Source organism: Rhinatrema bivittatum, chromosome 18 (genome assembly GCF_901001135.1).
Source record: "Rhinatrema bivittatum chromosome 18, aRhiBiv1.1, whole genome shotgun sequence".
In the NCBI taxonomy this organism is placed as follows: domain Eukaryota; kingdom Metazoa; phylum Chordata; class Amphibia; order Gymnophiona; family Rhinatrematidae; genus Rhinatrema; species Rhinatrema bivittatum.
Window position 1 is genome coordinate 34,660,782 of NC_042632.1, and position 19,904 is coordinate 34,680,685.

The 19,904-nt window shown below is 43.5% G+C and overlaps 1 protein-coding gene across 1 annotated transcript in view; it reads right to left on the minus strand.

The window, feature by feature from the left end:
* Positions 1 to 19,904, minus strand: part of FLT4 (fms related tyrosine kinase 4) — a 180,985-nt gene that overhangs the window by 65,367 nt on the left and 95,714 nt on the right. Inside the window, 7 exon segments of the mRNA XM_029583679.1 lie at positions 881 to 1,047; positions 2,159 to 2,276; positions 4,067 to 4,238; positions 7,854 to 7,993; positions 10,581 to 10,743; positions 14,633 to 14,745; positions 17,232 to 17,506. Of these exon segments, the coding sequence (XP_029439539.1) occupies positions 881 to 1,047; positions 2,159 to 2,276; positions 4,067 to 4,238; positions 7,854 to 7,993; positions 10,581 to 10,743; positions 14,633 to 14,745; positions 17,232 to 17,506 (1,148 nt within the window).

A 19,904-nucleotide genomic window follows, 5' to 3' on the forward strand; every position in this document is an offset into this window, starting at 1 on the left:
CCCTTAGTACTGAAGTGCTATAGTACCTTTAGTACTGAAGTGGACTAACCCAGCAACCATAATACTGTGCTCATGATTAGGTTGTGCAGTTTTGTAGCTGGAACCCTGGTGCAGAAATGTTTCCAGTGTGTGTAAAACCTTGTTCTAGTCAAACAAGTTTCCTAGAATCAAAGGATCTTCTGCGCCCTTCAGCCAGAGAGGTACTGCCTGCTGCTACCCAAAGCAATATCTTGCTGCCCTGCCGTTACGGGCAATGGAGAACAGGTTTAAGTCACTGCCACTTCCACTGATGGTTCAAAGTGGACACCGCCAAAGTGGGCGGAGACTCCTTTCCGGCAATTAGAAATGGCAAAAAACGGAGCAAAACCTGCTGTATGGGTATAGTATGGATCTGTGAGGAGAACCTGGAGTTTTATGAAAAACCTGAAAACTGAATCCCATGATTTTTTTTTCCATTTTGCATATTTTCATTGGCCATAGTCATGACCCACTTGATATAAAATCCCAGGAGTACATTCAGTTATGGAGAAACTATGATAGATATAAAGGATCCTCAAATCAAATAAACTTGTGAAAAAAAATACAATTTCTGAATATAGCAAGAGACCGTCACCAATCTGCACCGATTGCACATATATCATGTGATTTATATCTTACGTGCCTACTGTTTTATAATTATAGGTCACCAATGTTAGCTGCTTCCATGGTCATGAAAATATATATTTTTTAAGATAAATTTTTATATGCAATTAAAAGAGTGCATCTCTTAGAAGTAGTAACTTCTATTAAATGGTTCTTCAGCAAAGTGTAGATTAAGATAAGATTAGAGCTAGGAGGATGAGAAAGCAGATATATTACTGCCAGCTGAATTCTTGCTTACCATTGACTATCAAGTAGAGACTCATGTGCTGCTCCAGTCCAGCCAGCCGGTTCTGGAGAACTAAAGTGTAATTCCCAGAGTCCTGCTCCAGTACGTCCCTGATTTGCAATGCATGCTGGGACAGCCGGTGTTTGCCGTTGTTTTGTATCAGCTTTCCATCTTTGTACCTGGGGTGGAAGGCAGAGAAATACAGGAATTAGCAGGCAGACGGCCTGAGGGCTCCAGCTTCTTTTTGCCGTGGACCGTCAAATAAGAAAACCCAAAAGGGAAGCACGGCCATCTGTGGCACATGCAGATTCCAGTGGCTGAAAGAATGGGAATGCCAATGTAACTTTCTAGGGTGAGATCTCTATTGCGTGGTAACACCATGTGCTTAATCTCTGCCAATGTGAACCCCATGCTGGGTTCACATTGGCAGAGATTAAGAAGATAATCTGAAGATAACAGTGCCACACTGTCCATGTAATACACCAGAATGGCCTTGTATTGTACCAGGGTGCCGGTGTCATGCAGCACATGGTCGGTGTGTATAATACACCAAAGCATCGCTGTATCACACCTGGATTCAGCATAATACACCAGACGGCCAGATTTGGAAGGGGAGACCTCGATCAGTTGCCAATTTTTGGTCTCTTGTGTGATGCTGCTGACACCTCATACCCCATAATAAGAACAGACAGCAAAAGCAAAAACAGCCGCTGCATCCTGGACTTTCTCTGTAAAGACTACAACAGTCTGCTCCTCACTGGTCTCCCTCTGCACCAAAATGTATCCAACATTCAGCTGCAAAACTTACCCTTCCTCTAATGCTCTTCTGCCCATGTGGCCCCTCTTCGCACGTTGCTCTGTCAGCCCCACATTCACTCACCCTCCTTGTCAATTCCATTCATCGGGCAAGCTGCTCATATCTGTGCCCTTCTCCTTCATCCCCATCTCCCTGCTCTGTCCTCTCATTTGACTTATGCATATGTCCTGACTACATTATAAGCTCTACTGAACAGGGACTGTCTTTTATGTGTATCTGTACAGTGCTGTGTACATCTAGTAGTGATAAGGGAATGATAGATAACAGTAGTAAGCTGCTGGCAGAGAATTTGAAACATCACACGTGACTGAATGAGACTTCAGGAGCACTTCATGGACTCTGATTTGGTTTGCCAACTCTAGAATCCGTGAATAGTGCCCACCCTGCCGTCCCTTCTCTTAGCCAAGTGCGTAAACGAAAGACCCCCCAGAAGCAGCAAGGAGACGAAAAGAAAGGGATGCGGGTTATGTTACCACTGGAAATCTGGCTGGGGATAAGCCGCGACTTTCACAGGCAGCTTCACGGTCTTGTCCCCAGCTGTGGCTTCAATGACCGGGTTCTCCTTGTATTGCACATTGATGAACGGCCTCTCTGGAAAACAGGAAGAAAGGAAAATTAAGAACAAAATGGAAGCAATGTGAGTTTTGAGGCTAAAAAAAAAAAAGGGGGAACTTTATGCTACATGTAATGAATAATGTAAGCCCTGCTTGGTTGATTGGTTCATAATCACACATACATACTTGCAAGTGGGAGATCTGGCTCTGGCTGATTGTATGACGGGAGATGCTCTCCACCTGTGATGGGAAAAGTGTGTGGGGGGGGGGGGGGGGAATGGAACAGAAAATCGAGCGGAGCAAGCTGTGGAAGAACGGCCTAGCTTTTTCTGTCCTCCCGGATAACTGGCTTATGCTATATGTTGCAGCCGCAAGACACACGGTGAGCGAAGAGGGAACACAGTCTCCTCTGAAGGGCCCACCTCCTCCCTTTCCCCAACACAGGCACAGCCGAGGCTCCAGATCGACTGCTCTTGTAACCCTTTTATGTGATTCCGTGCATGAGCTGCAAGATGGGTGACCTGGGATGAAGTAAGACCTCCACTAATGGGTGCCCTAGGGTTAGGACCTGCGAGTGATGCAAGAGTCGGAGCGCGCCATTTCATTACAGCACCCCCTACTGGAGGTCCTTCCAGCTTAAGAGCAGGTGATGTCTGGGATGAATGTGGCTTTTTGGTTTGGAAGTGGAAGTCAGAGGATCGGGTTTTGTTCGTTTCCCTTTCTCTTTTCAGCGTGGAATCCAATAGGTGAGGTACTGAGGCGACAAACTGCTACTCAGCACCCTGGGACTGGTGGAGTTGACTCAGTGTGGGTTTTCACCCTTGCGCTGAGCGAGGCCAGGAAAGACAGACAACCAACATTTGTTTCCGGAGAATGTTTTTCTATCCACCCTTCCTGCCCAAGTCAGGAGTGAGGGAAAAAGAGGGGTTTTTTTTCTTTCCCTGTTGTGTGAGTTTTGGGGATTTTTCAGTCCAAAAGATCCAGCTTAACATCTGAGAAGCAAATTGGGAGTTTGAAGGTGAACAGAGAGACCCGGAGTCTCTACCCAAGGAAAACAGGTTTGAGAAGTTTGGACACTACGGAGTTAAGCAGTGGACCACAGGTATATTTTGGAAGGGGAGAACCGCCAGAGATTGGGGATTAAACCCCGGGCAGCCTGTTTTTGCATCTGCTAGAGGAAAGAGAACTCCTGAAAAAAATACCAAGGGACTACATAGACAGATTGTGTTGGGAAATGAGTTAGGACTGACAATGGACGCGAAGACAAGAAAGTGTGTTTGGTGCCAACTGATTACAATGGGCCAACATCACCGTAAACTTTCATTTTAGAACACCCAACCTGAGTGCCCTGTCTGGTGTCATTGGTATTAGAAGTCACAAAGACTTATTCAGCTCACACCCACAGAGAGACTTTTGAACAAAGCCCTGGGCCTTGGAGGTATATCTCTCCCCCCATTCAGAAAACTCATCCAAGATATAGAGAGACTTTGCCTAGACTGAGCCCTAGTACTGAACATGATCCCTACCATCCTCGCGGGCACTAGAAGAAGGGTTACAAAGGTAAACTGAAGCAAAGCTGTGCTCATAGATTAATTTTAGTTAAATAAGATGCAGGTGAATTAAGATGTAAGAACATCTAGCATCACTTTATGCATGTTCATATTTCACTTCCATTCCTTGAATCTAATGGGCAGCCTGGGGTGGCCCAAGCGGCCTTTTTTGTTTCTATTACTGATATGATATTTATCAGGATGTATTTCTCATTCTCTCTCTCTCTCTTTCCCATACTCCTCATCTCTGCAGTGAGGAGAAGTGCTTGCTGTGTACCATGCACGATGACATCCGTGTTCTCCTGCAGCTTCTGTACGCCATTGCTGGCCGTGCACACGTACTTCCCAAGGTCGCTCTGACTCACATTCTGGAGGATCAAGATGCTGGACAACTCTGTCTGCTCCTGCTGCGAGCGTCTTTCAAACAGCTCAGTGACTGCCCGCTGTATCTAGTATGAAAGAAGAAGAGGAGATTGGAGACCAGGAGATAATCTTGTTATGTACTGAATCTTCTTTCTGGTATATAAACACTTTGAAACACATTTAGTACTGTATCAAAGAATGAAGGAGACACTTATAAAAATAAGACTAGAAGTTTGATGGCTTCTAAGCTAATATCCTTGGATCGCTCAGATTTCAGGTGAGCTCCAAACATTGCAGGTCTTGAGAGCACAATGATTAGTAAGAGGTGAAGTGAAGGCATGTCTGCATGCGACTACAGCTGTTCAAATATGACTGAGTTTGGAACATTTTGCCTAACACTCCTCCCCTCCAATTTCAGCTTGCAGCTCAGAGGAGTCGGATCGAATAATAACACAAGAAGTGTCCTGTTGGATCAGACCGGAGGTCCATTGAGCCCAGCATCTTGTCTCCAACAGTGGCCAATCTGGCTCACTAGGAAGCACCTGGAAGATCCCATCCAATTCCCTGTTGCTCATTTCCATGGATAAGCAGTGGCTTTCCTCCAGCAACTTGTCACTTTTAAACCCAGCTATGCAAGATGCCTTGCCCACATCCTCCGGCAACAAATTCCACAGCTTGATTGTATGTTGAGTGAAGAAATACTGTTTTAAATCTGTGTGTTCATGTCATGGAGTGTCCCCTAGTCTTAGTGCTGTTTGAAAGGGTAAATAATTGTTCCCTATTTGCCTGTTCCACCCCACTCTTGATGTTATAAACCTCTATCATATCCCCTCTCGTGCAGAAGAGCCCTAACCTGTTTAGCCTTTCTTTATAAAGGCGCTTTTCCTTCCCATTATATCATGTTGGTTGCCCTGTACCTTTTCTAGTTCGGCTAAATTGTTTTTAAGACGGGTGACCAGAACCTCACCCAGTACATAAGGTCCAGTCACACCATGGACTGATATTGAGGTATTTGGGTATTCTCAGGTTTAATCTCCATTCCTTTCCTAATATTCCCTAATATTTTATTCGCTTTTTTTTTTTTTTTTTACCACCACTGCACACTGACTCTGCCGTATTGTCCACAATGACCTAGATAAGTATTTCTCCCCCATCAGCAGCGCTGATGGGGGAGGGTGGGGGAGAAGAGGTGGCCCCAGAAAATTAGCGCAGAGAGAAGGGAAGGATACACTCCCTTCCTCACCCTCACGGGTGAGCCCTGCGGCTCTGAGTCATTCTAAGAAGGTGACTAGCCAGTTTAAAAAAAATTCTTTTCTAAAAAAAAAAAGTTGATCTTATTTTTAAAAAAGCCCCCATCTCTCTCTCCCTTCCCTCTTCCCAACAGCCATTAATACTGTCCTCAGAAAAGAAAAAAAAACCCTTCCCTCCCAGCCAGATACTTGTTGATTATTTAAACAAAAGCCCTTCCTTTTTTTCCCTTCCCTCCAGTCAGCTACCAGCTCATCATTAAAAAGAAAAGATACATTCTTCCCTCTCTCTAACTCGTTCCACTCCCGATCTGCCCAGTACACCCCTATGTTTTATGCGTATAACCTTTAGCCGTATAAGGGGTAGCTGCTGAACGTCGTCGATGCATATTCAGTGGCCGCTACTTGTTTATCTGGCTAAATAGCCCTGAATGCAGTTTGAATATCTACTCCTCTATTCTTAAGAACAACTTCTACTATATTGCCCAGCACCAATGACAGGCTTGTGGGTCTATAGTTTCCTGGATCAATTCTAGCACCCTTTTTATAAATTGGCTTTACATTGGTCTCCATCCAGTCTTCAGGCACAGTGGCTGATTTTTATGATAGATTAAAATAGCTAGTAACAGTTTGCAATTTCATATTTGAGTTCTTTTATAATTCTGAAATGAATACCATCCAGGCCTGGTGATTTATTATCTTTAATTTGTAGTTGTTTTATTATATTTTCTAGTTTCAAAGCTATTTGCTTCAGATTCTCTGAATCTTCACCTCCAATGATTGTTGCTAGTATGGGTATCTCCCCAACATCCTCCTCAGCAAAGACCGAAGCAAAGAACTCATTTAATTTTTCTGCTATGGCCCTCTGCTCTCTGAGTGCCTCTTTTACCCTCTGGTCATCTAGTAGTCTAAGTGACTCCCTCACACACTTCTAACTTTTGTCATACTTGAAAATGTTTTATTATTAATTCATGTCTGTATGGCAAGTTTCTTATCAAATTCTTTCTTGAACTGCCTTATTACTGTTTTACATATAAATTGCCAATGCTCATGATCTTTTCAATTCTCCTCATTTGGATCTGTTTTCCATTTTTTTAAAGATGCTTTTTTTTCTTTAATAGCAACTTTTACTTCAACATTTAACAACGTTAGCAGTCATCTGGTCATCCTCTGACCTCTTTTAATGCATGGAATATATTTTATCTAGATTTCCAAGATGGCATGTTTAAACAATCTCTACACCTCATGCAAATTTTAACACTCACCCCCATTTTAACACTCACCCCCATCATGCAAAATTTTAACACTCACTCCCATCAAATACTGCTGCAGTAGTTTTACTTGATATCCTCCTTCCATTGATTATGTCATATTTGATTGCATTATGATAGCTATTGCCAACTGGCTCCACCATCTTTACCTCTTTTACCAAGTCCTACCTTCCACTAAGGACCAGATCTAAAATAGTTCTCTTTCTTGTCAGATCTAGGAACAGCTGCATCATGAAGCAGACATTAATGGCATTTAGGAAGTTTACCTTCCTATAATGTCCTGATAATGGAGTAATTGAAATTTCCCGTTATTATTGTGTTTCCTATTTATTAGCATTTCACAGTCTGTCTCTTCATCTTGGCCAGGTGGTTGACAGTATATCCCCACTGTTATACTCTTCCATATCACACTTGTAATTCCAACATTTGGAGAGAATCTTCTGAATGTATCTGGAGTCCACAATGGGCTGGATGGTTCTCACTTCCCACCTTGTGTTGTACTTTTGGAATGGACTTCCTGAGTTAATGCATCATGTAAACAGATATGATGTTCCCACGAATATCGGTATAAAAAAGCTGTTAAATAAATAAAAATAAATGCTCCCTCCCTGGCCTTATAAAAATCCAGTTTATGCAGTTTTTTGAAGTTTAAGTTATAAAAATCCAGCCTAAAATCTCCCTTTTTTGAGGTTGCTTTTAAATCTTAACCCCTGATTCTCCTGATCACAGCCTTGTTGGTTTTAACCATTTTCTATAATAAATGAAGTTCCCAAAGTCTCTTATTTGTTCTGTATGCTTGTCCAGACTAGACTGTAAACTTTACAGAGCAGGGACTGTCTCTTATGTGTATTTGTACAGCACTTATGTGTATCTGTAGTGCTTTAGAAATGGTTAGTAGTAGTAGCAGTAGTAATATATGGGAAGTACTCCCAACATAAAAAAAAAACAAATTCCCCAGTGCTGAACTTTCTGTCCCAGCATGGGAGTTTACAGCTGTTCCAATTAATTGTAGCATCTGCCCCACCTATCAAACTTTCCTTTGCCTCTGCCTGCACCACACATGCTGCCCTCACCCTCAACAGTTTGTTTGTTTTCCCTTTCAAACAGAATTGCGACTGAGATAAAAGGATAAGAGGAGGCAAGGTGCTATTTTAGGGCAGATGGAAAAAACAAAACAAAATACCTGTTTTCCAGGATAGTCCCATTCGAAATCGACCCCAGAATTAAATTCTGCCCACACAGTGCAGTTAAGAACAAGCTTCTCCTCCACCATAAGCTCCACAGGGTTTGTGGGAGACAGCTGGATGCTGTAAACCATATTCCCTGTCATTAAAGAAAAATACAAACATGTTAATTCCTTGATGCACAGTTTTGAACTTTATAACATGCTTTCAAAACCTCCACAACCGTTTGATTTAAGCAATAAGGCACGGCAGGGGTGGACTAACACAAACTGCATGCCTGGTAAATGATGCTGTAGGAACTTCAGCTGACAACGGATCAAAGGAGTGCTCAGTGAAGTTTAGATTGATGAGATTTGCAGAAGGTTCTTGTATCTTCTTAGAGCTTTTTTTTTAGTTAATTTTATTTTATTGGAAAAACATAGCAGAATCTAGGTTTAGACAAGAGCTTCATAGTTTTAACACTGTAAATAGATAAAAATCAAAACCTAGAGGCATAATTAAAGTTTACCTTGTCAAAATTCTATTTTATAGACTAATTTCCGCAACAGCAATGAAAAATCCACTTATGTACCAGTTGGGTCACAGTTGACACATTCAGTTCTGTGACCATATTCATTGCGTCACAAGGATTTAAGCGATGCTTTTTTCACAGTACTTCAGTTGTAATCCAGCTTTCCATATTTCTAACAATGCATCACTATTCCATCAATCAACAGGAACAAAGATTAAGTAGAATTAAATGAAATTAAAACTCTAAAACTTCGTGAATATGCTACCATAATTCTATTTTACCATCAGTGTGCAGGTAGGAATCTTGACAACATATGGATTTAACCTTTTAGTGAATTTTTGACCTATTGCTAACTTTGCAAGGCTGTCCACATATTTCTCGGTCAGAATGTGATTCTCTTAGTTGAGACCACATCCAAAGGGAACACACGTTCCTTGCATAGAAATCCAAGATTTGCTGAAAAACATCAAGCAACAAGGAAAGAATAAGCTCCAGTTACTTTCAAATTGCCAACCAAAACTCCAGCTGTAAATCAAGGAGTTTCTCAAAAATCAAGATCTCTGGACAATTTGCAAAGTTGTGGTCAAGGTCTGCTGCTCCCTTATTGCATTTATAACAAGAGGCTGATATTTCTCTGCAGAATCTATTCATTGATCTTGAAGAGTAAGTTAAAGTACTGTATCTATTTCATTTTATTACATATTGAACATTTGGCACAGGTAGCCAGAGCATACTATCTCAGTTTCTTCATTAATGGATTGGTCAAGCACTGGTTCCATTGAATGCACTGCCAGTTATCGTTTGCATCTGAAAACTTGCTCAGTTGTAGCATAATTTAGAGGGATTTTTCTCTTTTCATTTTCCTTTCACTCACTATAGTTTTTATGCTGGGGTTTGTCCCTTTAGAGCCCAGCCTTTGCAGTAATAATCCTTTGGCCAGGAGCCACAGACGGTTGCATCCTCAGGCATCTTTTATGTTCATATCCTCATAGCATGGTCCCTAGGTGTCGCTGTTGTGCAGTGACTAAGACTCCCTCTTTCATGGAGCTGTCATTGCTGCCTCTGCATCATTCCCAGCCCTGGCCAGCAACAAGGCTCAAGAATCCAACTTGAGTTTAGTGTCATCATCTCATCTGTCAGGTCCTTCAATTCCTTTCATAATCTAATGTGCAGCCAATCCAAACTGAGATTGCTGTTAAAGTTTCCTCATGCCTAACCTTTGTTCCTTTAATGTTGCCAGTATGGCCAGCTAAGTATCATGTAAACACCGTTTCAATTTTTTGTCATTGTCAGACTATTTTTTCCAATGTTTCCTTTCCTAGACTTTCAAATTATTAAAGATAAAATTGGATGCAGCAAACTCATTTCTATATTTGTCAGCCTTCTTCTGCAAACCCTAACGGTCTAATGATGTTACAGGTCCCGATGCTTAGCATCACTTTTCTTTCAACTGCAAATTAATTTGGGATTGTAACCTCAATCAACATAGAAGAGGCAGGCAGAGTAAAGAAAAAGAGTTTCTATTGCAATGTACAATTCATAAAATACAGTGCGAGGAAGAAAAGAAAAAGTATGACATTTGAATATATAAGATTTAGATTAATGACAAATTTTTAAAAAAAAATTGTCGAGGTATGAAGGTGGTGCTTTAAATGGGCTGTTACAGGCAGGCTATGAAATGAATTTAAAAGATATTTTCTTTTAGGTGTAACAGTTAATTCCATGAACTGCTTAACCTTTGGAAATGATATACTACGTAAAGGGAAAGTCCAACACATGGATCCTGAAACTGCAGCTCCTAAAGGGCACTGGCATGACTCTGAGTTCTAGAAAGGTACAGAATAAACTGACTCTAGAAAATATTTCTATAGTGGAAAGCAAAGAATATACTAGAGGTTTCCACTTTTGCACCCTTATTTATTGTAGGCGGTAGGGTCCCCCAACCTTCTGAGATCATCTGCATTTTTGTACTTTGTTCAGTTATACATTTCATATATTTCACTGCCCATATGTACAGAACACCATGCATCTGGGTGATGCTTTGTTAATAATAACTACTAGTAACGGGTAATTAACTAGACTTCTAGAAAGCCAACACCACACTTTGGATATATTTCATCCTAAAGCACTACAGCTTTCTTTAACAACCACGAAATGCCTCCCCGATTCCTTTCCTCTCTCCTCAGCCTTCCCAGTGCCAGTGTTCCCTTCTTACCAGTAACGTGAACAATGAAGTAATTGGACTCAAAGACCTTCCTGTCAATGACCGTTCTGCAGTGAATTATGAAGGAATCTTGGATCATGTCGGTGGGAACCAGCATTCCCTTCTTGTCGTCCCAAGTTATGCTTTTCCCATCTGGAGATATCACCGAGGTTTGCTGAAGAAGTGGAACGGATACATTAAAAGTTGGACACTGACATATGTGATGAGAACATTTCCTACACATTAAGAAATGCACTGGAGGGAGCATCTCATGAAAGTATACATCGAGTTATTTCACTCAATATTCTGGTATGACAATGGGCCTTTACCTCCCAAATCTCAGCTTCCTCTGCTGTGCTGGGAATATTGTCATTTTGTCTTTTATGTATATCCCAGAATACTGAGAAAAAAAAAAAGACTTAAAAAGAGGCCATCACATGAGACCTGGGATAAGCAGAGAGGATCATCAGCTGTGAGAATGTGAGGCTAAATCCGAGACTGAGAAGGTTTTGTGGTACTGCATCAGGAATGGGCAGACTAGATGGGCCTTGCGATTCTTATCTGTCTTCAGATTCTGTTTCTATGGACCTTATTCATAAAGCACATCTTTCCATTCTGTGCCTACAAAACAATCTGTATTAATAAGTCCTATAGGGTAAATGTTTAGAGCCATCTAGTAACCAAGATAGGGAGTCAGTAACATATTCAGAAGATGCTCAAAGCCTAACTTTAGGCTCCTGAATTAGATAATTTAGACTCCTATATTCATACAACTTTAAGCTTCTTAATGTTGAGCTGAATATAGACATAAATGAAATTGTAGGAGGTCTATATTAAAAGATCCAGGCACTTAACTTTAAGAGTTAGGTGCCGAGATCTGGCCAATAGAAAATTACTAGGGATATGCATTTGTTTGAAATGAAATAGAAACATGACATTTTTAAAATGGAACTAAAGAAAAAACAATGAGATTTTGTTGTTTTTTGCTTTTGTTTTGAAAATATTAAAAAAGGAAAAACTCCTTGGGATGACTTCAGGCTTCTCCAGGTGCTCCCCAGGCCTAACACCTAGACCTGGGCCCATGGACTAGGGTTAGGCCTAGTGCCAGGGCCTGGCCCAAGATCTGGTCCCATTGGTGAGGCCTAGGCCCAGAGGCCAGGTCCAATGCTAGAGCCTTGGCCTAAACAAAACTCCAATGCTGAAGCCTCAACCTAAGCATAGATCCAGGTCCAGGCTCGATGCTAGGGCCCCAGCTTAGGCCTAGGCCTGTCAATGGGGCTTGGCTTGGAGGCCAGGACCCATAACAGAGATCTTGGCCCTGACCCCCAGCCCGATGCAGGGGGTCTAGCTTGGAGGCTTTGCCTGTCACCTTGGCCTGAGCCCAGGCCCGACGCTGAAGCCTAGCCTGGAGGACAGGTCCTGTAGTCAATTGCTGCAGTAACGTTTTGTATGGATACCCAGCCTGAGCATCCAGAGAACTTTGTTGCCACTCACATCCCTCCCACCTACACTGTAAAGAGACCTCCCCGGGAGAGATACAGAGAGTCATCCCCTACACCTTGGGTTTTTGAGGCGTATTCCTCCCCCACTGCTCCCCTGTCGGAAAGAACCCGACACCCTGGGGCTGTGGGACAGAGAGAAAGGAGTTAGGCATGGGACTCAATTAGAGCTATGTCTAATAGGCCCACCACTAGACGAAGGGTTTCCAATGAATGTAAATTTATCTCATGCACAAACATTGTGGATATCCGGAAAACCCAACTAACTTAGGGTCCCTGCCTTAAGGGGTTCTATGGGTTCTGATGCTAACCAACCTCAGACCTTGGAAAGGAGTTGTTGGAACTCCCTTTCTTTGCAGGCATTACCGCAGGAGAACAGTGAAACGCAGAATATCATGGAGATCACAAGGCCCATCTAATTTATTTCCTGGTGCAATGCCATGGAGCCCACTTGATTTTTCTTTTTTTTTTTCTTTTTTCAGTTCTTTGCAACTAGGGATCCTCCGTGGTTATCCCTTGCTTTCTTTAATTGTGTCGCTGTTTTTGTCTCCAGTGGATGACTGTTTCATGCATCTACCACTCTTTTCATGTTATTCCTAAGTCACAGAAACATAGAAATGACAGCAGAAAAGGAACAAATGCTCCACCCACTCTGCCCAGCAAGCTTATGTCAGTATCTGCTGCACTGTGCAGGTTATCCCCATGCTTATCAGTTTATCCGACCATAAAGGTCAGGGCCCTCCGATGTTGTTTGAATTCAACTTCCCTTAAGCATTGCCGTGAAAGCTGAGAGCAATGTCTATTCCCTTTGTGCTTCTGAAAAAAAAGGTTTGCTTCTTGTACATTATTTATACCTTTAAGGTATTTCAGTTTATCTATCGTATCCCTCCTATCTCTTTTCTCCTCCATTGATTAGGCCCTTAAGTCTTATCTCATAGAGAGATCAACAGTACATCTTGGACTATTATTATTATTATTAACATAACATAGAAACGACGGCAGAAGAAGACTATGTGCACTGAAAGAGGGTTGAATCCACCCACCTAAAATTAAAATGTGAATGCTATTAAATTTCCTATAAGCTCTGGAAGGTGAAAACTTTGGGCTCCATGATACTATTCCGGTCATTTGCAAAACCTCACCCCCATTCACATGGGCAGTGACAGTGCAATACGACACCCATAAGGTGAACCTGCAGAACCATACAACTGCTATCCCAGACTCTCAGCCCACAGATGGCTGGGATCCTTTGTGGCTAAGCCTATAATCTGAGACTTAATATTTATACCTTAGAAGAGATGAAGGCAAGTGGTGCTATGATAGGCACATTTAATGTATACCTCCAGGGTATACATTGCACAGAACTGGCAAGCATTTATTTTTAGTGGAAAGGAAGTTCTAGCAAGGGGATCACATTATGAAACTGGAGATCCGACTCAGGAACAATTTAAAGCAGCATTTATTCACAGAGAGCGTGGTAGATGTGTGGAACAGCCTCCCGGTGAAGGTGGTGGCGGCAAAAATGGTAGAATTCAAGAAAGCCTAGGGACCTGCACCAAGGATCCCTGGTTGAGAGGAAGAGAGGAGAATGCTGCAGATGAAGCAGGGCGGTGGGATTGCATTAAGGAGGGAGAACGGGTGGACTAGATGGTTCATTTAGTAATTATCTGTTGTCTTGTCCTGTGTCTCTTCGTTTAAGCCACTACTAAAACATTGACATCATCATCATTATCATCATTCTTATTACAGTTAATAACAGTTATAATAATATTTTGTATTTCTACAGCACCTTTCCAGTACTGTTATTTGTATGTTTAATATATGCTCTTGGGGTTTTATGGGGCATGCTTGTAAAGCACTGAGCTATGAGTGGGAAAGTGGTTAATAAATATGGCACAGACATTTTCTCCAAATAATAACACACACACACACACACACACACACACACAAAGACAAATTGCAATTGAGCTAATTGCATCACTCTTTATGTTTAAGCATTGTATTCAAGGTCAAAACACATTGCAGCTGATACACTTTGTTTCTGAGTAACAGAAAAATGAATGCAATGAGGCTTCTGTCCGAGCAGTTAGCAGCTGTAATAGACATCAATAGAGTAATAGCTGAATAGCTATAAATAATCATTTTTATTGGGAACTTTTACAGACCCCCCCTTCTCTTTGTTTCAGCCAGGCAGCCTCCTCCTAGTCCTGGACCATCCAGCCCCGCTCGCTGCCAATTAAGACGAGGGTTTCTCAGACTGAGGTGCCATGGGCAATCCTTCTTACTCTGGATTTGATTCGTAGCCTCTTCCCCTCTCACCCAAATCTTGCAAGGGTTATCCTCCAGTTGAGGAGAATAGACTGGAAGCCAGAACAGATGTGCTCTCTTAGGCAGTCAGATATATTGCATCGATTGACCCCCCCTGCCCCGCCCCTCCCCCCACACCCAAAACTGTGAGTGCAGCTTCCCCAGGCTCTGTCAACACAATGAGCAAGAGCTGGATCCAGGAGGTGAACACAAGGGGGACCAAATTGTACCAGAGCATGCGCACACAGGTGCCCTTACTGTTTGCAGTGTGACGTTCAGACCAGGGATGGACACCAGGCAGGGCACTCGGGTACTCTCCTTCTTATTGATCAGCAGAGTTTCCATATTGTTGATAAATGGCTGATCAAAATCTGAGCATGGAAAGAGGCGAGAAGAAAAGAAAGCATGCAGTTATCAATATTTTTATATGAAATTAGCTCACATTGGATAAGCAGGGAGTGGCAATGACACACAGCACTTAGGTGCTGACTTCACTTGACAGCATAGGAGATTATGGGGCCTGAACGCAAATCTATTCTACTTGAAAAAAAAATTCAAATCATGCTGAATTTTGGACCATTTACTGAGCAATTATGGAGCGGATTTTCAGAGCCCTGCTCGCCTAAATCCGCCCAAAACCGGGCGGATTTAGGCGAGCAGGGCCCTGCGCGCTGGGAAGCCTATTTTACATAGGCCTATCGGCGCGCGCAGAGCCCCGGGACTCGCGTAAGTCCCGGGGTTCTCCGAGGGGGGCGTGTCGGGGGGCGGGCCCGGTCGTCGCGGCGTTTCGGGGGCGTGTCGGCAGCGTTTTGGGGGCGGGTACGGGGCGTGGCTACGGCCCGGGGCAGTCCGGGGGCGTGGCTGCGCCCTCCGTACCCGCCCCCAGGTCGCTGCCCGGCGCGCAGGAGGCCCGCTCACGTGCGGGGATTTACGCCTCCCTCTGGGAGGCGTAAATCCCCAAAGAAAGGTAAGGGGGAGGTGTAGACAGGGCCGGGCAGGTGGGTTAGGTAGAGGAAGAGAGGGGAAGGTGAGGGGAGGGCGTTAGAGGATTCCCTCCAAGGCCGCTCCGATTTCGGAGCGGCCTTGGAGGGAACGGGGGTAGGCTGCGCGGCTCGGCGCGCGCCGGCTATACAAAATCCATAGCCTTGCGCGCGCCGATCCAGGTTTTTAGCAGATACGCGCGGCTCCGCGCGTATCTACTAAAATCCAGCGTACTTTTGTTTGCGCCTAGAGCGCAAACAAAAGTAGGCTATTCGCGCTCCTTTTAAAATCCGCCCCCATGTGTATTTGTACAGTGCTGCGTATGTCCAGTAGCACTTTAAAATGATAAATAGTAGTAAGTGGGAACAATTATCCAAATGATTGCAGGGGCTCCTGCCTGTAAGAATCTGCAACTATTAAGTCTATATTGTGCCTACTATTTCTGTTAATATCAATGGGTTTATTTTTTTTTTAATTTACTTTTTAAAACAGATAAGTCAATAAGCACAATATCAAAAATGTATTTATGCCAGTGAGCCAGAGAAGGAATTTGCTTTCAGAACATTGCAGTTATAAGTCTGGCTGCATGAACCAGCTGGTTTACTAATACGCAATCATCTGAGGGAAAATTCAAACCAGTAGACAGAATTAAAGCTATCCTGCTTCCAATAATATTTGAGATGACAGATTCAACATTTTGCCAGAACTGTTAAACCAAGGAACACCACTGTTGTATCACATCCTTACCAGCAATATTTAGAAAAATTAAGAGCGAACCTGAAGACCACCAATGATCTTGTTTGTAGAGGTTGAGTTTCTCAATCAAGTGTTGCAACTGAGTTGTGTGAAGGGTGGCATGCCAGGGTCAGGGCAGGCAGCAGACTAACGGAGCCAGAATCAGGCCAAGGTCAGGGCAGATGGCAGGCAATCATGGTCAGGTCCAAGCAAGAGATCAGGATCTAGAGAGTTAGGCCAGGGGAGATGAAGACACCCAGAAGAGACTGGACAAGAAGGCAGGACAAGGTTAGAAAAGGAAGGCTGGACAAGGCAATGATGGACTAAGAAAGACTGGAGAGACAAGGCTGGATGAGGATGAGGCAAGACTGGAACAAACAGGAATATGGAAGCAGCATGCACTGAAGATCAAGGCATATCAGGGGACCTGTTGCTGAGGTGAGATAAGGCTACGGGGCCCTTACTTATATAGGCCAGGAGGCTGATGTCATCTGGAGGTGCTGCACAGGGATTCCCACCATGGGGCCTATATTATGTGTGCACATATGCGCATGTGAGCCTACGGGAAGGTGGTGGTGGCCTGACTGGAACTGCAGCGTCAGCAGTGGTCGGTGGTGTTTGGCGACAGTCAGAGGCCTCTGGCAGTGCAGCAGCAGCAGGGGTGAGTGCGGCGGCTCGTGGGGCGATCCCACGAGCCACCAAAAGTAACAAGTTGGAAACATCCTGCCAGTAATCTAGCAATAAGGTGGACTCTGCTGGTAAATCCGTGGTAATATCTTTGGATCAAACCAGGTACATTACGATTACGTAATGGCCTTTATCACAATTATTAATCATCTTCTTCTGTGCGCTGTTCTTACGCAGAGTAAAATGGCACACACAACTGACAAGCTATAGCAACGGAGCAGAGAAATAAACTGACCGGCTAAAAGCAGGTTTCAGGGGGACAGTAACAGTACTTATTTATTGTAACATCTGTACATGCAGAACTGTACAGGATAAGCCACGTTGTCATAAGATCCCTGCCTCCCAAGTGATGTCAACAGAGATGTTTAGTAAATTCCTCACAGTCATGGAGCTTTCACAGGTCTCAGCCCTAAGAATGACTTTGTGGTGCAGGCAACGTGGACTGCTCCCTTACCTTTCACAAACACGTACGTACTGACAGAGGTGGTGCCGTCAACCTTGGCGCTGATGTACTTGTAGTGACAGCGGTAGTTGCCTGTGTCATTGGCTTGTGCTCCCGTGAGAACGAAAACCTTGCAGTATGGCTGCGCGAGGGCCCCCTCACAATCTTCCTCCTGTACCGTCCGCTCGCTACTGATGTTCAGAAAGGCCACCGTGTCCTTCCCTTTGTCGCTCAGGGTCGGGGTTTCCTGGCTTCTGGGCCACGACCACTCCAGGGGGCGCTGTCCTCTATATACAAATGAAAGAACTTAAGCTGTCAATGGCAGCAGCTTTCTGGTCTTCTATCTTGTGGCTAGAATTACGTAGAAATGTAGCAGAGTCTATAGGTAGAACAAGTCTTGTAATCATCTCAGTTCCCAAGAGCACATTACATTTATATATACATTTATTAATCACATCTCCGGTAAACGCGGTGATCAAATAAAACCCATACAATTTAGCCAATTGTCATACAGCCTATATCTTTAATAGCGCATCTTTATATAATCATTTAAAGCCAAAACCAACAGCATATTCAAAGACTTTTGATCACAACGTATTAATATCAGAAATAATGCCAACCTATAGATCCGTAAATACACCCTGCCAACTTTGTTTGCTCCTAAGGTATCATGGAAGAAAGCACACCCAGCAAATGTTTGATAAAATAGCCAAGATTTGACTTTCTTATGGTAATGTAAGTCATTCTTTTGCTGCCTAATCTCATCAAGCAAGCTGTTCCATAATGACAGTGCAACCACTGAAAATGCTCTGCACCTTTTAGCCTCCTCACGAGAGGAGCTGGCAGGCTGTACGAAGAAAACCACATTTCCTGACTCATTCTGAGATTTCATCATCAGATGATAACCTCAAATCAAGCCATATCCTCAGATTTCCTACAGAATGATGTAATGATAGACATTCATTATTCATCACAATTTTAAAGTCTGAACATTTACTGATATTTAATTTGAGTTTATGGGCTCTAAGCCAATCTGCTGCTACATTCAGTGCTTCACTGGCTTTCCTCAAATCCTTCAGTTTCTCCTTGGCAACTTGTCCATAAATGTATACACCAGCTGCAAAGAAACGATATTTTACCCTTCCACCCTGATGAACTGAGAGAGTTGGACCCTTGAGATATTAAAGAGATAAATTGATGGGATGGAAACTTGGGGTACCCCACATACAGTGTTACTTCCCAGGGGTGAAAAAAAAACAAAACTGGCCCAATACTATTTAGCATTACTGAATCAACCACAAATGTTGGGGCTGACTTCACAGGTTAGTGAAGCCATCAAGCTCTCCAAGGCAAGGATGACCTGGAAGCTTGTAGGAATTTTGCATCAGATAAGATTGCACCCCTGAAGGTGAATTTCCCAGAAGAGGGTAGAATTGTTCCTTTTTTTCCTATCACCCTCCCAGAAAGTATCAAATACAGCACGTAGAAGCAATTTTGGCGAAAGAAGCCCGATGCTATATTTGAATGTATACAGCGGCGCTCCACCCAGAGTATTAAACTAACAGCAATCTATGAATTATTAAACTGCTGATCTAGAAGTTATTAGTATCAGAAAGCGTTTATTTTATAGGATGGGTCCAGGAGGAACAGCATTTCAATTCTTCAGAGCTGTTCAAAAGGACAAGAAAAAAAAGAGTGGGAACAGGAGGAAATGCAAGAGAGGGGAAAGAGAGAAGGACAGCACCGTAATAAAAGTAAAAGGAGAAAAACAGGAACGGCAGAAACCCATCCCAGTGTTCCTGTTGCTTGGTTTATTTTCTCTCCCTTCAGGTCCAGATGAGGAGCCCTCTCGTGAACGGGTCTCCATTCTCCATGTGCTCGTATATTTTACCAGGCCTGCTGGGCACGGCTTCCTTTGCTTATTTACATACTCGAGTACCCAGGGAGTGATCCCTTGGCCTGCGTCACAATTCAGCCTGTTTGTCGAGCACAGACCACACGGTGCTTAAAAGTTCATTAAAGCCTAGGAGTAGAGCGCTCCACTCCTTCAGCAGCTAGCGGTTTGATGTGAAAATAAGAGTTCTGCTAAATATGAAATGCATGGCGGATAAAGATTCCTCCCCCCCCCCCCCATCAGGTTGAAAAGTACAACTGAATGTCAGGCCAGAACTACACTGAAGGTTCAGTGGTTGTGGGCTTGTTTTAGGGCCACTGTTTAGCCTAAATTGCTGTGCTCGTATACCATAGCTTCAACAGCTCAAAGTACCTGCACCTCTCTCTCTCCTTACATGAAAGCCTGGGACCACGGGACATGAATACGTTTTCATCATACCTGCAAATATCAATCATGATGGTTATTTTTGCAGCGTGCACTTTACGTTTCTTCCAATGTAACAACCGTTGGTTATCAGGAAGTCCCTGGGCAAGAGGCGTAGCTATGAGGAGGCCTTGGGAGGTTTGTGCCCCTTCACTTTTGGCTCAGGCCCCCTCCCCTAGCAGCAGGATCAAGCCATATCTGAGTCAAGCCTTACGGGTGCAGCAGTTAGAGGGCCTGGAGGCACTGGAATGACCATCACTCCATGATCCCCTGGGCGTTTACAAAGGCTAACTTGAACAGGGAAACATCCCTGCCCTTGGGCTAGTCCTGTAAAGATTTGAGGCAGAGTCTTTCTGTTTACTTTTGGC